Source organism: Chrysochloris asiatica, unplaced genomic scaffold, assembly GCF_000296735.1.
Source record: "Chrysochloris asiatica unplaced genomic scaffold, ChrAsi1.0 scaffold00360, whole genome shotgun sequence".
Classification (NCBI taxonomy): domain Eukaryota; kingdom Metazoa; phylum Chordata; class Mammalia; order Afrosoricida; family Chrysochloridae; genus Chrysochloris; species Chrysochloris asiatica.
The window spans coordinates 82,634-96,099 of NW_006408878.1; the positions used below are offsets into that span (position 1 = coordinate 82,634).

The 13,466-nt window shown below is 37.5% G+C and overlaps 1 protein-coding gene across 9 annotated transcripts in view; it reads right to left on the bottom strand.

Moving 5' to 3' along the window:
* PDE4D (phosphodiesterase 4D, cAMP-specific) overlaps positions 1-13,466 on the bottom strand; it is a 2,172,274-nt gene that overhangs the window by 11,491 nt on the left and 2,147,317 nt on the right. For 7 of the 9 annotated variants that reach the window (XM_006876166.1, XM_006876165.1, XM_006876167.1 and 4 more), the window contains one exon: positions 1,404-1,497. In XM_006876166.1, coding sequence (XP_006876228.1) covers positions 1,404-1,497 — 94 coding nt within the window. Of the gene's footprint in view, positions 1-1,403; positions 1,498-4,603; positions 4,619-10,250; positions 10,703-13,466 lie in introns of those variants that run through there. The other 2 variants (XM_006876171.1, XM_006876172.1) reach the window with 2 other exon arrangements.

Below are 13,466 nucleotides of genomic sequence, written 5' to 3' on the forward strand. Positions count from 1 at the left end.
AAGAAAGACACTGTTTTTATTGGTCATTCACTCTTCCTAGTGAAATTCACTTAGGATCATGAAAACTACCCTTGCCAGTTAAGAACTCCAAACTCTCAAAATAGTAGAAACGGCATACGCAGTGTCCTAAAACAACAATATGTGACCCTACTAGCTTATCAAAGTGGGTCACACTGTGATAGCAGAAGCAGCGTTTGGGGATGGCTTAGATAATTTCTGCTACTCTCTTCTTTCCTATGCTATACTGACATGAAGGAGCTCTGGTAGCGTAGTGGTTACGAATCGGGCTGCGAACCTTAAGGTCAGCAGTTCGAAACCACCAGCCGCTCCGCAGGAGAAAGATGAGGCTTTCTACTCCCATAAAGATTTACACCCTTGGAAACCCTGTACAGGGTCGCTATGGGTCAGAACCGACTCGACGGCACTTAACAACAACAATACTGACATAAGGATTATGGCTTTACAAAGTTTTCTGAGGGTCATAGAGAATTTCCAGTATCATTGGGTAAGGAAATACGTACCTACAAAGAATTGCTGTTTTCTAAGAAGAGGCATAAGATATCTTAGTACATTCATCCACTATTCCAAGTCACCAAGCTCATTCTTACACATTAATGCATTCAATAAATGTCAGCTTAGTGAGTATGCTAATTAGATATTACAGCAATTTTCCTTGAAAACGAAATACATCAAGGATCTGGTTCAAATTATTGGTTTTCATTACTTTCATGTTATTTCTGTGGATTGAGGGATTCTAATACACCACAGTCTCAAGTATTATCAACAGTTTATTCATCAGCAATCGCAATGATTCTGCCTCACTGGTTAACCGAGTTTGGTGTTCACTGCTGTTGTGTTAGGCGCCATTGAGTCGGTTCTGACTCATAGCGAGTGACCCTATGTACAACAGAACAAAACACTGTGATGTCTCAGCCCAATGTTGCTGCTACCGCGTCAACCCAACTTATTGGAGGTCTTCTTCCTCTTTGTCATTGATTCTCCACCATACCAGCATGATGTCCCTTGTCAGGGAGCAGAGATAGTGAAATTAGGTTTATCCATCCACTATTAGTCACTTTGGCTTATCAATAAATACCCAGCAATACTTGACATTTCACAAGTATTTCTGACTACATGCAGAGGTCGATTTTAGAGTTCAGTACTCTGAAAGCACTGGCAATATAAAACTTTAATTCAGAGAACCCCTAAAGTTGAGTAAAAATTAAAAGACTAAAAAAAACGTTACCTTTGATTCTAAGGCTTTGAGGTTCAAACTATTAATATGACAAATGAAAATAAATGTAATTCTTACTATTTGTGTGGTTTTTCAAAATGAATTAGTTGTCTATATCACTCCAGAAAACAAACAACTAAAATGAAAAACAATCGCATGTTCTTCTCACCTAAGAATGTGTTTGATATGTACTCTGACACTTGATTTCCAGACCGACTCATTTCAGAGAGATGGGTGAGCTCCCGATTAAGCATCCTTTTAAACTGAAAAAAGAAAGAAAATTTTAAATGACATAACACAAATATACTCTAAGATACAGGAAAATAAACACAAGACATTTAAAAGCTATCCTAATAATTTAGACCTAGCTGGCTGTGAACCCTCGAGTCTGTTCTGACCCATAATTGCCCTGTTTAGGGTTTTGGAGGTTGCACTTCTTGAAGGAGCAAAAGCCTCATCTTTCTCCCATGGATTGCCTGGTGGAGCCGATCTGCTGATCTTGCAGTTAGCAGAACAATGTGTTAAGTCACTACACTACAAGACCTCCTTAGAATTTAGACAAGTACCATCCAATTGAGCTTTTCGCAATTTTGGAAAACTTCTTCAACTATGTTATGCTATGTTAGTGCAATCAAGTCGCTTCTGACTCATAGTGACCCTGTTTAGGGTTTCCAAGCTTTTAAAATCTTTGTGAAGCAGAAAGCCTCATCTTTCTCCCATGGTGTAGCTCGAACTACAGCTTTTGTGGTACACAGTCCAGTGCATTTCTAGGGAGCCACTGTACTCCCTTCGACTATGGTTGTTGTGTACCACTGAATCGATTCCAACTCATAGCAATCCTATCTAGGGTTTCTGAGGCTATAAATCTTTATGGGAGCAGAAAATCTAATCTTTTTACCATAGAGTGACTGGTGGATTCGAACTACTGTCCTTGTGGTTAGCAGTCCAACTTGTAATCCACTATGCTATTCATAGCGAGGGGTCCTGGTGTGGCACTGTGGGTTAATGCACTGTAGTTTAATGCGCCAGACTGCAAAGCTGTTTGAACTGCAAGGTTGGTGGTTCAAGCTCACCAGATGCTCCTCAGAAACCCTATACAGGGTTGCTATGGGTTGGAACCAACTCGACGGCACTTCACAACAACATTCATAGCAACCCTGTAGAGGGTTTCTGAGACTGTAAATAATTTTTCCGGGGGCAGAGAGCCTCACCTCTCTCCTATGGACCTGCAGGTAGTTTAAAATCTTTTAACTATACTGTGCTTTCATATAGAAGTCCCTAGCCACATGTGTCTAGTAAGCACTTGGGAAATGTAGTTACTGTAGAGGTTCTGGATTTTAAATGATATTAAACTTAAGTAGCCACATGTGTCTGGTGACTACCATACTGAAAACAGATTTATTCAATTAATTAAGGGAAAGTATTGTTTAATTAAGGGGAAAAGGATAAGAAATTAAGATGTACTACTAGAATTTCAAGGCGATCTGGTAACATAGTGGTTACAAGTTGGGCTACTTAATCTCACGGTCAGCAGTTTGAAACTACCTGCAGTTTCATGGGAGAAAGATGAGACTTTCTGCTCCTGTAAAGATTTATAGTCTCGGAAACCCTATACAGGGTTGCTATGAGTCAGAACTGACTCTACGACACATGGCCACCACCACCACCACTAGAACTTAAAAAAGAAAAAAAATAACCTAATTTAAAGGCACACAAAAGGGTTGCCACAAAGTAAAACATGGTAAATTTTTACTAATTAATCATTAGCACAAATGAGCTATGTGTACTGGGGAGTGGTTTGAATGCCGTCTTTCATCCCAAAGCAAAACTGAGTAACTTTTATTTGAATACTCTACCAGAGGAATCCGTTACGGAGCAGAAAGCCTCATCTTTCTCCCTCAGAACAGCCAGTAGTTTTGAACTGCTGACCTTGAGGTTCGTAGCCCGACTCGTAACCACCTCGGAAACCCTATGCCGAATCGCTATGAGTCGGAACCGACTCCATGGTACACCACCAGAGAAGTCCTAGTGTGGTGTGGGATAAAGCACTGGAACCCTATGTTGGTTTGAACCACAAGGTCAGTGGTTAAACTCAGCAGCCACTCCTTAGAAACCATACACAGGGTCACTATGAGTCGAAACCAACTCTTTGGCACTTAACAATAACTCTACCAGAACTCTTAAGAAATAAACTAATTGAAAAGAAACCCCATAATGTTTTCTTTCTAAAGTTTTTTAAAAGAGAGTATAAGACTTAGTTTTTGAACACACACTGGATTTACCAATCTACTTCCCCAAGTCACATAAATAGTAGGTCAACTTCCAATACTCCTTTACTTCACAGTTTATTTTGTTGATACTGAGGTGCCTATTTAAATTTGAAGTAACACTGGACATAACTTCACACTACTACTTGCATTAACAAAATACAGTATTCTCAAGGTTTAATACTTCCTCAGCTCTGGTGCTTCTGATGGTATCTCCCTTTGATTTAAAAGAGAAGTCTACTGGACGCCTTTTACTCCCAGGGAGCTTCAGAAAGTTCAAGGCAAAATGGAATTGAGAGATAATAGGATTTCTCCATGAACTTTTTGAAATTCCCTCGTATATCTTAGTGTTTCTTTTAACATGTATTTTTTTTCTGTACATATAGCAACTGATATTAGATACTTACGGAGCTCTGGTAGCGTAGTGGTTACGAATCGAGCTGCGAACCTTAAGGTCAGTGGTTCGAAACTACCAGCTGCTCCGCGGGAGAAAGATGAGGCTTTCTACTCCCGTAAAGATTTACACCCTCGGAAACCCTGTACAGGGTCGCTATGGGTCGGAACCGACTTGATGGCACTTAACAACAACAACAACATTAGATACTTGGTCCAAAGAAAGTCAAACACATCTTGTTTTCACATTTTATAGTCTTTTCAAATGGATAAAATAAACTTATTACAAAGTTGAATTTCACCATAAATTCTTATGTAAATCTGATTGAGAGCAGTCAGTTTAAGTACTGGACTGTGAACCACAAGGTCCACTTGAGCCCACCAGCCAGTCTGCAAGAGAAAGATGACTTTCAGCTCCCATGAAGATGCAGGGTTGGAAACAACTTGAAGGTATTTAACCTCAACAAATTTTGAAATGTGATTCCAACTATTTAATCCATTTATTTAGTATTAAAAAATAAAATCTTGTATCTCTGCATAAATGAATACCTGACAAATCACTGTATCAGAGTTAATTTTATTGACCATCTAGATTAGGAATACAAACGGAACTATTATACTATAAGGCATGAGGGAGAAAAAGGAAAACATTTTAGCTAACAATTTTATACTACAAGATATGTATAATAACATCTCCAACAGTCAAAACTGAAGAATTGGCCATGACCGACACAAAGTTGTTGGTTTTACGTCTAGGTTTTTAAGGAGATCTGGTGGCACTGTGAGTTAGGTGTTTGGCTTCTAATCAGAAAGTTGATGGTTCAAACCCACCATGCTGCTCCATGGGAGAAAGATAAGGTGATCTGCTCTCATAAAGATTTACCATTTGGAAATGCTATCTAGGATCGCTATAGGACACAGAATCAACTCACTGGCCATGGGTTAGGGAGTTTAGGGATCCATGGTGGCAAAGTGGGTTAAACAGCAGGCTGCTAACTGCAAGCTTCGTGGTTCAAACCCACCAATAGCTCTATGGTAAAAAGGTGAGACTGTCTGGTCCCATCGAGACTTACATATCACTAGGAAGCAGTTCTTCTCGGTCCTATAGAGTTGCTATGTGTTGGAATTGACTGGTTTGGTCTGGTTGGGTTTGAGTTTAGGGAGCTTAGTCTCAGTCTCAGGGGGGGAAAAAAGGTCACTTTCGTTGTTCATACATTTTTATAAGTTGTTTCTGATTAGAAGCTGTTTTGTGTACTATAGAAAATCTAGAAACCCATGCAGAAAGCAATTAAACATTACCCATATCTCATATTCCTATTATCAGCAATAACCACAAATTATTAACTATATTTCCTTCTCTGCCTTTTCTCTCCACATTTGTTTGTACATGTTCCCTTTTAAAATTAGCATATATAGTATACAAAAAAAAAAAAAAAAGGAATGGTCTTTATCTTAATTTAGCATTATGCATTATAATCCACAGGGGAGAAAATAAAAAAAAATAAATCTGCAAACATATAAGAATAAGAAGACATTCACATCTGTATTTTTAAAATGGCCAGCTCCATGCAAGCTCTACCAAACTTGCACATAGTACCCATTTAACATAGCATGCATTGCTAGCTGACCAAAACTCGGTCAAATAAAGATAAAGAAGTTAGATTCAGGGACCAAGTGTTAATTTGCTACAATTTGATGAACTGGACCTTTGCTTATGGATGTAGTTGCTCAAAATTCCAACCGAAAGAGGAGGATTCTTCCTATCAACGATCAGGCTTTCAAAAATGGGGGGCTATAAAGGCATGAAGTGGCTGGCTTAAGAGCTTTCATGAGTGTGCTTAGTTTCAGAATGAGGAGGGTAAGGTAGAATCCCCACTGAATAGTTTTCTTCTTTTCTAAATGGGTCGGGTGAAGAAGGAAGGGGTTAGGATTTTACAATTCAATTGTGTGTTAATTGTTCACAAGATTAATGCCAGCCTCACAGTGTAAATGTAGAAGATGTGCAACTAAAAGGGGGGGAGGAGTTAATCTTCCATTTCAGGAACAGATTACCCTAGGACCAGCACGAGGGAAGAACATGAGTGGAACATCGGATTCTAACTAGAAAATTGGAGACAGCAGAGACGGTGGCATCAAGAGATAGCACAGCTGAGCACTCTAGGCCCATGGAATGCAAAAGGCTGTGTGCCTGAGGACTGGAGGCTGGCTTGCAAAGTGTGCCCTTTGGACATTTAAATGTGTATGTATTTTCTATTTTGTATGTGTACGTAAAAAAGAGAAAATAGAGTTAAATACTATTGACAGATGGTACATGTACATTGTAACAACTGCAATGATACAAAATATGATCTATTAAATGTAAAACTGATAATCTACCCTGTAAACATTCAGTCAATTCACAATAAAAATTAAAAAAAAAAAAAAAAATGGCCCACACATCTTTAACAAAACTATAATGGGCAAATTATAGGCTATCAACTAATTATATACAGCAATACAAAGTGTCTTGTATAGACACTTTGTATTGCTGTATATAATTAGTTGAACTCTCACCACAAAAGGCCCAGAAATCAGGGTCTGAGTTTTGGAATGGGTAGCTGGTAGAGAGAACTCAAATAATGTTGAGTATCTAACATGTGTAGCCTCACACACCGTAGGCGCTTTCTGGACCATAAAAAGTGAGACTTGTTTTCTTAAAAAATTTTAATCACTACTGGACACTTAGTGAGCTCTGGTAGCGTAGTGGTTACAAATCGGGTTGCGAGCCGCAAGGTCAGCAGTTCGAAACTACCAGCCGTTCCGCAAGAGAAAGATGAGGCTTTCTACTCCCGTAAAGATTTACACCCTCGGAAACCCTGTACAGGGTCGCTATGGGTCGGAACCGACTCGATGGCACTTAACAACAACAACAACAACTGGACACTTAGATGAAGGATTTGACTACAATTATGACTATAAAAATAGATATATATCAAATGACCTAGCTGCTCTGCCCTGGCGATGATAAATGGATCTAGGGCAGTACTCATTTGGAAATAATTCTCCCTCTCTTGAGAAATGGACTATAATACCATGCAAAATGCTTTGATGGTAAATAAATCTCTGCTTAATAATGTATAAATTAACACTTGGAAAAATGAGAATGTACTAAACATATTAGACATATATTCAATGAAATCCCTCTCTTTGACCTAGAACTGCCCATGCTATGAGTTAAAAATTGTAATTTAGAACTGCCTGGTCAAGACCAAAGTCCTTTTCTATAAGGTAAGGGTTAGATAAGGTTTTCCGTCATTCCTAACTTGTTAGAAGTTGATATAGAAAATACAGTCCACAGGTCCTCCATGTACTTCTCTCTAGCATAACTAAATTACAAAGCAAGCTTTTTGGGGACAATTGGAAAATATAGACAGGAACCCATTTTTTCAAAGAACCATCTTCTAACTTGTAAACAACCAAATATAAGGAATGCTGTCATATGCCCAAGCAGCAAAATATTTTTTCATGTAACCTGCAGATGTTATACACACTATTGGATTCTTCGGGGAGAATATAAATATGTAGTTTAATTTTCCTGGCAGTTTGCTTATACAATTCATCAAAATAAGCCAGCCAGTACAGACAACCAAGGCATAATATGACAGTGAAAGGAATCCAATTACTGTACAGACTGACTGACAGACTGTATATTCCATGATTATTTTTACAACATATACATCTATTTTTCAGACTACTCTGTCTTTATTTAAAAAAAAAAAACAAAGCCATGGGCTAGAGAAACCTTTTATCACATATCTATCTGCCTACCAAGGTCTTCGAAGGGCTCCATAGAAGTCAACATTTCCTTTTACAGTACCTGGCAGAACCAATATTTTGTACCTCCTTCTATCTTCCCAGGGGAGAGAGTATAGGGGATTTCCTAGAGATACATTTTTTCTAAGAGTCAATTAAGTTAGAGTTAAGGTCATTTGCTAAAAGGAAGTAAAATTGTTTTCCTTTTTTTTACTATTGGCATAAAACTTTTGGGCCAAGGAAGCTGAATTATTAACCACAAAAATTACTGTGTTTTCTCAACTAGTAGTTGACCTTAAGAATGGTTCTAGAATGTTTAGCTGGAGTATGAAAGAACGACAATATACAAAACCATTCAACAATCATTCCTAAGTGCAAGTGGAATTTTTTGCATTTTATCATCAAGTAATAATATTTGGGATAACTATATAAAATTATCATGGGGTACTGAGTATACCTAGAAACGGTAATAAAAGGTATTACTCCTGGGACCTAGTTACAATCCTCAACAGATTTAGAAGGAAAAAGAGAGAGCCACCTTTCAAAAGAATTAGTTGTATAAACTGCAGAAAATTTAGTTGAGCACTTTGATATTTTAAAATTGACTTCTAAATATTTTCTCTTCATAAATTAATTTGTCATCAAAATAGTCTGAAAACAATATATAGAAATATGGTTGCAACAAAGAACAAAGATGGGGAAAAAAAAAAGAAGATTTCTAGGCAAATGCTTTTAGATCCTTTGTTCTCAAAATGTAACAGTATGCCGGTATACGGTATTAAGAAAGGGACCATGCAGTGGAGTCTGAGTACCGTATTTTGTTTTTAAAACTTAGTTCTGCAATTTATACTTTGCATTTAAGAATGTTAAGAGCTCCAAACAAAACAATACAAGAGAATTAAAAGATTATTAAATGTAATTCCCTGCATATGTTTGCATTCATGCCTGTATTCTACTGGGGATATTACATATCTTCCTAGTAGAGGAAGGTGGTGGTGCAAGTCCAACCCTAGGAAGATGCTTATCTGCCTCCAATATTTTGCTAAAAAAACATTTTGGTACACTGCACTGTGACACACTACAAATCTGGGAGATTATCAGCTATTTAAAATAAACCCTGCATTGACTATATAAGAAAAAATTCTTCAAAACACAGAATAAGCCCAAATATATCTGTATTTGTCCTTCTTAACAGTTTTTAGAGCTATAGTATTAAAAGAAATCAAAGTTGTCTAGCAAAAAAATTTCCTCAAAATGATAAGCATTATATTTCTGCATTTAGGTTCTTTGAGGTTTTCTTCATAGTTATAATAGAAATGTGAAGGGAAAAAAAATCTATGAAATATGAGCTGGCTAAAAGCTAAGAGAGGAATTTTGAGGGAACTATTAGGGTTCTTATTTACTCTATCTATCTATCTATCTATCTATCTATCTATCTATCTATCTATCTATCTATCTCTATATCTATCTATCTATCTATCTATCTATCTATATATATATACACACACACATATATATACATATACAAAACAATTGAAAAAAATCTAGACAATCTACAGATTGAATGAGGTGTAAGGAAGCATGGCTAACTGGACAACAACATGGAAACAAGCCTTCCTAGAATTCAAGTAAATTTCACAGCAATGGGGAATTTTTTCTTTAAAAAGAACTAAGGAAAACGCAAAACATTTAAGCCTGAGAATCTGTAAAGCAATAAAAAATGGGATCTCCAAAATCATGTATTAAGATTGGCTTAGATATTCAAGGTAAACTTCAATTTCTGAAGAAATGCTTCATTTGGGACTAAATAGGATTTTTTTTGTGTGTGTAACTTCTTGCTTTTACTACAGAGATAAGCTCATGATACACACTCATGGGGCATGCAAAAAGCTTGCCAAGCAAAAACCTAATCTTCTTAAATTCAGTGTATTAATTTATTTTTGAGATTAACAAAAATAACAGTATCATTCAAATTTATCATTTCTTGCAATCTTACAGATAGTTATGATATCATTACTGCAGTGTATCACGGAAATAGGTGACCGATGTCAAGGTTTCTTACCTTCTAGAGATTTATATTTAAAGGTGAAAAAAAAATACTCCTCATTCAAACTAATCCAGATCTTTCTAAATAGACACAAATGCATTTTTAATGTATTATCTGCCACATATGAAATGAACTGACTCCACAGCACATAGCCACCACCACCACATATTACATAAAATCCATAAAGTAGTATAAGTAATTTGGCTCAACAATTTATTTCCAATAGAGACACATTTTTAGTTATCTTGATATTTTAAAGTATAACCCAAACAACTCACGGCAAACTAAAAAAACACTGCCCACTGGAAAAAGCTATACTAACATGCAAATTACATCTAATAAATTATATAATCACTCTTTATCTTGACCATAAAATCACACATTTCTTTCCTAATTCACATCTAAGGAAAAGCTATATATAATAGCTTAGCAAGCACATACTTCAATATAATGTAATAAAACTATCAGTTATATAATCAGAGTAATTAGGAATTTTCAATGGTTAAATAAATCTTACCTTTATGTAGCCCCAAGACACTGACAGTAAATAGTTTACTTCGGGCATTTTTGATCGATTGATTGATTGATTGGTGTGTGTGTGTGTGTTTGTAAATAATAAGCTCTAAAATACGTATATCTTCCAAACCTTGATACTTTAACAATCTCCACAAACCACAGAGTTTGAAGGATTTTATAGATTGTTGGTAACTAAGTATATATAAGACAGCTTCGCATTAAATTCCACCGAGCAGTCTTCCCAATGAATACATGCCATTTATAAAACTCCAGAATGGAACAAAATTCAACCACTATTTTGAATAAAGGGAATTCATGTGATAAAGAGATGCCTAAAGATCGAAGGGTCTGCATCTTTCTCTCCCTGAGCTCCAGGGCTTAATGAATAATGTATGCCAAGATGCTTAGCTGCAAGAAAGACTAGTTCTGTCAAAAGCTACCAAATAAGGAACTGTGGGGAAGACAGAACAGAGCCAAGAAACCCCTCCTATAACACCCTAAATAAACACCAATAGCACTCCATTCCTTGGTCTATAAGGGCAGGGGAGTGGCCTCAATCCAGGCCACTTTTTGATTGGTTGGCAAGGAAAAACCTCCCGGGGAGGATCACCTCCAGGGAGGATCGGTAACATTTAATAACGGTATCCCTACAGCTGCAAGGCTGCCACATGAAAATATGAATGGGATTTCCCTTTCCGCAGTGATGAATGAGGACCACTAAATTCTGAAATATTTCTATCTGATTTTTAAATAAGGGTGGCCTATCTTTTCAGTCATTTTTATGAATTTTTAAAAATTCTCTCTATTCTGACTGCTCTTTCTTCAAAATAAAAGCTGCTTTCTAATAGCAACAGAGCATTTTAATTACCTCCCTCTTTTCAGTCGCAGAAGATGTGATTTTCTTGGTGACATAGATAGAACTAAAGTTCTAAACCCTCTGTATTCCAACATATAAAGCACAGTGTGAAAGACAATTCAGGTCTGTAATTCACAAATGACACATGATTTCATCTGTTGCGAAACGGCTGTTCTGAGAACCTTTTGTTTCTATTGTTATATGTGTCTGTGCTCCACAACCTTAAATATCTGGGGGTCTGGTGGTTAATTATAAATCTGATTGGGAGAAAGAAACACTAATGCATTTGTGTCGTTAAAGACTGCACAGTTTTATATTCTGAATTCAACCCTGTGTTTTCATCAGACGAGAACATGTTTCATGAATGCTTAATGCAAGTGGATTTTAGGAAAACAGAACTGAACTCAAGAGGAATCAAGAGGGTTCAGGTCATTTACAAGAAGGGTTAACTGAGATACCTAAAATCTTTTGAGGGAAAAACAGTCTTCTCTATTTGGATTGTTCAGTACCTTTCACGCTAAGAGGCTTTGTGGAAATGAACCGAGGGAAATCTAGCATTTATGCTGTTGTTAGGAGCCGTCCAGTAGATGGGACACGAAAACTGTCCCAAAGGGTTTTCTTGGCTATAATCTTTATGGAAGCAAATTGCTAAGTTTTTTTCATCCTTGGAGCTGCTAGGTGGGTCTAACTTTTCAGTTGCACCACTTATTTTGGCATAAAGTTCTGTCCGTTCTAGCTTATCTCTGTCTCAAAGTTTGTACTTAACTCTCTGTTCTATAAGGAGAGGCATTGGGCCATTAGCTGCAAGACTGGTGATTCAAAACTACCAGCTGTTCTGAGGGAGGAAGATAAGATTTACAGTCTTGGAAACCCTATACAGGGTCTCTATGAGTCAGAATTAACTTGATTATCAGTAGGTCGTATGCTTCTATGATCTGTTGCTATGATTCCTGCCTTCCTTCCATTTAATATTTCTGAATCAGTTTCGTCTATCTCGTTTTTGTTGTTAAGTGTCCTCAAGTCATTTTCGACTCATAGCAACCCTGTGTAGGGTTTCCAAGAAGCAGACTTGTAAGTTTGAGCCACTGGCCTTGAAGTTCCAACAAGCGTTGAGGTCCAATGCATGATCCTAGTACCACACCAGGACTCTGTTTTTGTTATTAGATGCTATTAAGTGTGTTGTAACTCATACAGAGACCTGATGCACAACAGAAGGAAACAATGCCCTCTTATCTTACTAAAATGCTTCCATCTTAAACAGTCATTTACTACTCTGCCTCGCTAATCATTGGTCCCTTGCTGTTAAAGTCCTCCCTCAGCTGTAGTTCACCCTCTTGTGTTCATTTTTCAGTAACCAATAAGTGCCAACACTTCTGCTCTGAACCATATGTGTGTCAAAGTATAACAGTGCCCACAGGGTTTTCAATGGTTGAGTGATCAGTAGCTTGCCAGCTCCTTTTCCTCAGGAACCGCTAGATGGACTCAAATCTCCAACCTTTCTGTTAGCAGCTGAGCATGTTAACCCTTTGGACCATCCAGTGACTCCTCTAGATTCTCTATAAAATAACTTATAACCCCAACCTTCCATGAAAAATGTCCTGAGAAGAATACCAAAGCCATCTTTCTATTGATCATTCATTATTCTTAAATTCTCTGAAGTGTTTGACACTATTTGGTCTCTCTTCCTACTCTCAAACCTCAAATCTCAGGACCCAGAATTTCCTTGGTTTTCATCCCACTCCTCTGACAATGCCTACTTTGAATTCTTCCATTCATCCTTTAGGTCAGAATGTCCAGGAAGACTCTGTCCTAGGCCTTGAATCTCCATGACCATTTCTAACCTGAACTCAAGTACCTTACTTCCAAACAAGTGTTATTGTTAAGTGACAAGAAGACACCCTTCTCTAGGGTTCTGCTAGTCACCTCTAGGTTTTTCCAGACTGACAAAACACTTTTTCCATTTAAAGTAAGTCTTAACTAGCTTCATTTCAATCAGTAATCCCATAGTTTTTTCCAGTATCACAGACTTAATTAAGTTGATGACTTGCTCCTCTCATTTAACAGGTGTGTCATGAGACTCTAACACTGTTGGTGTTATTTTTAAGTGCTGTTGAGTCAGTTCCAACACATAGCAACCCTGTATAGGTTTCCGAGGAACAGCTGGTAACCTTGAACTGCCGCCCTTGCAGTTCAAACCAAGCTTGCAGTTCAGCACATTAACTCACAGTGCCACACCAGGATGCCATTTTTAGGAGCTATCGAGTTGACTTAGACTCATAGTGACCCCTTATGCACTGTAGAAGGAAACACTGCCCAGTCCTGTGCCATCTTCACACCTGTTATGTTTGAGCCCATTGTTGT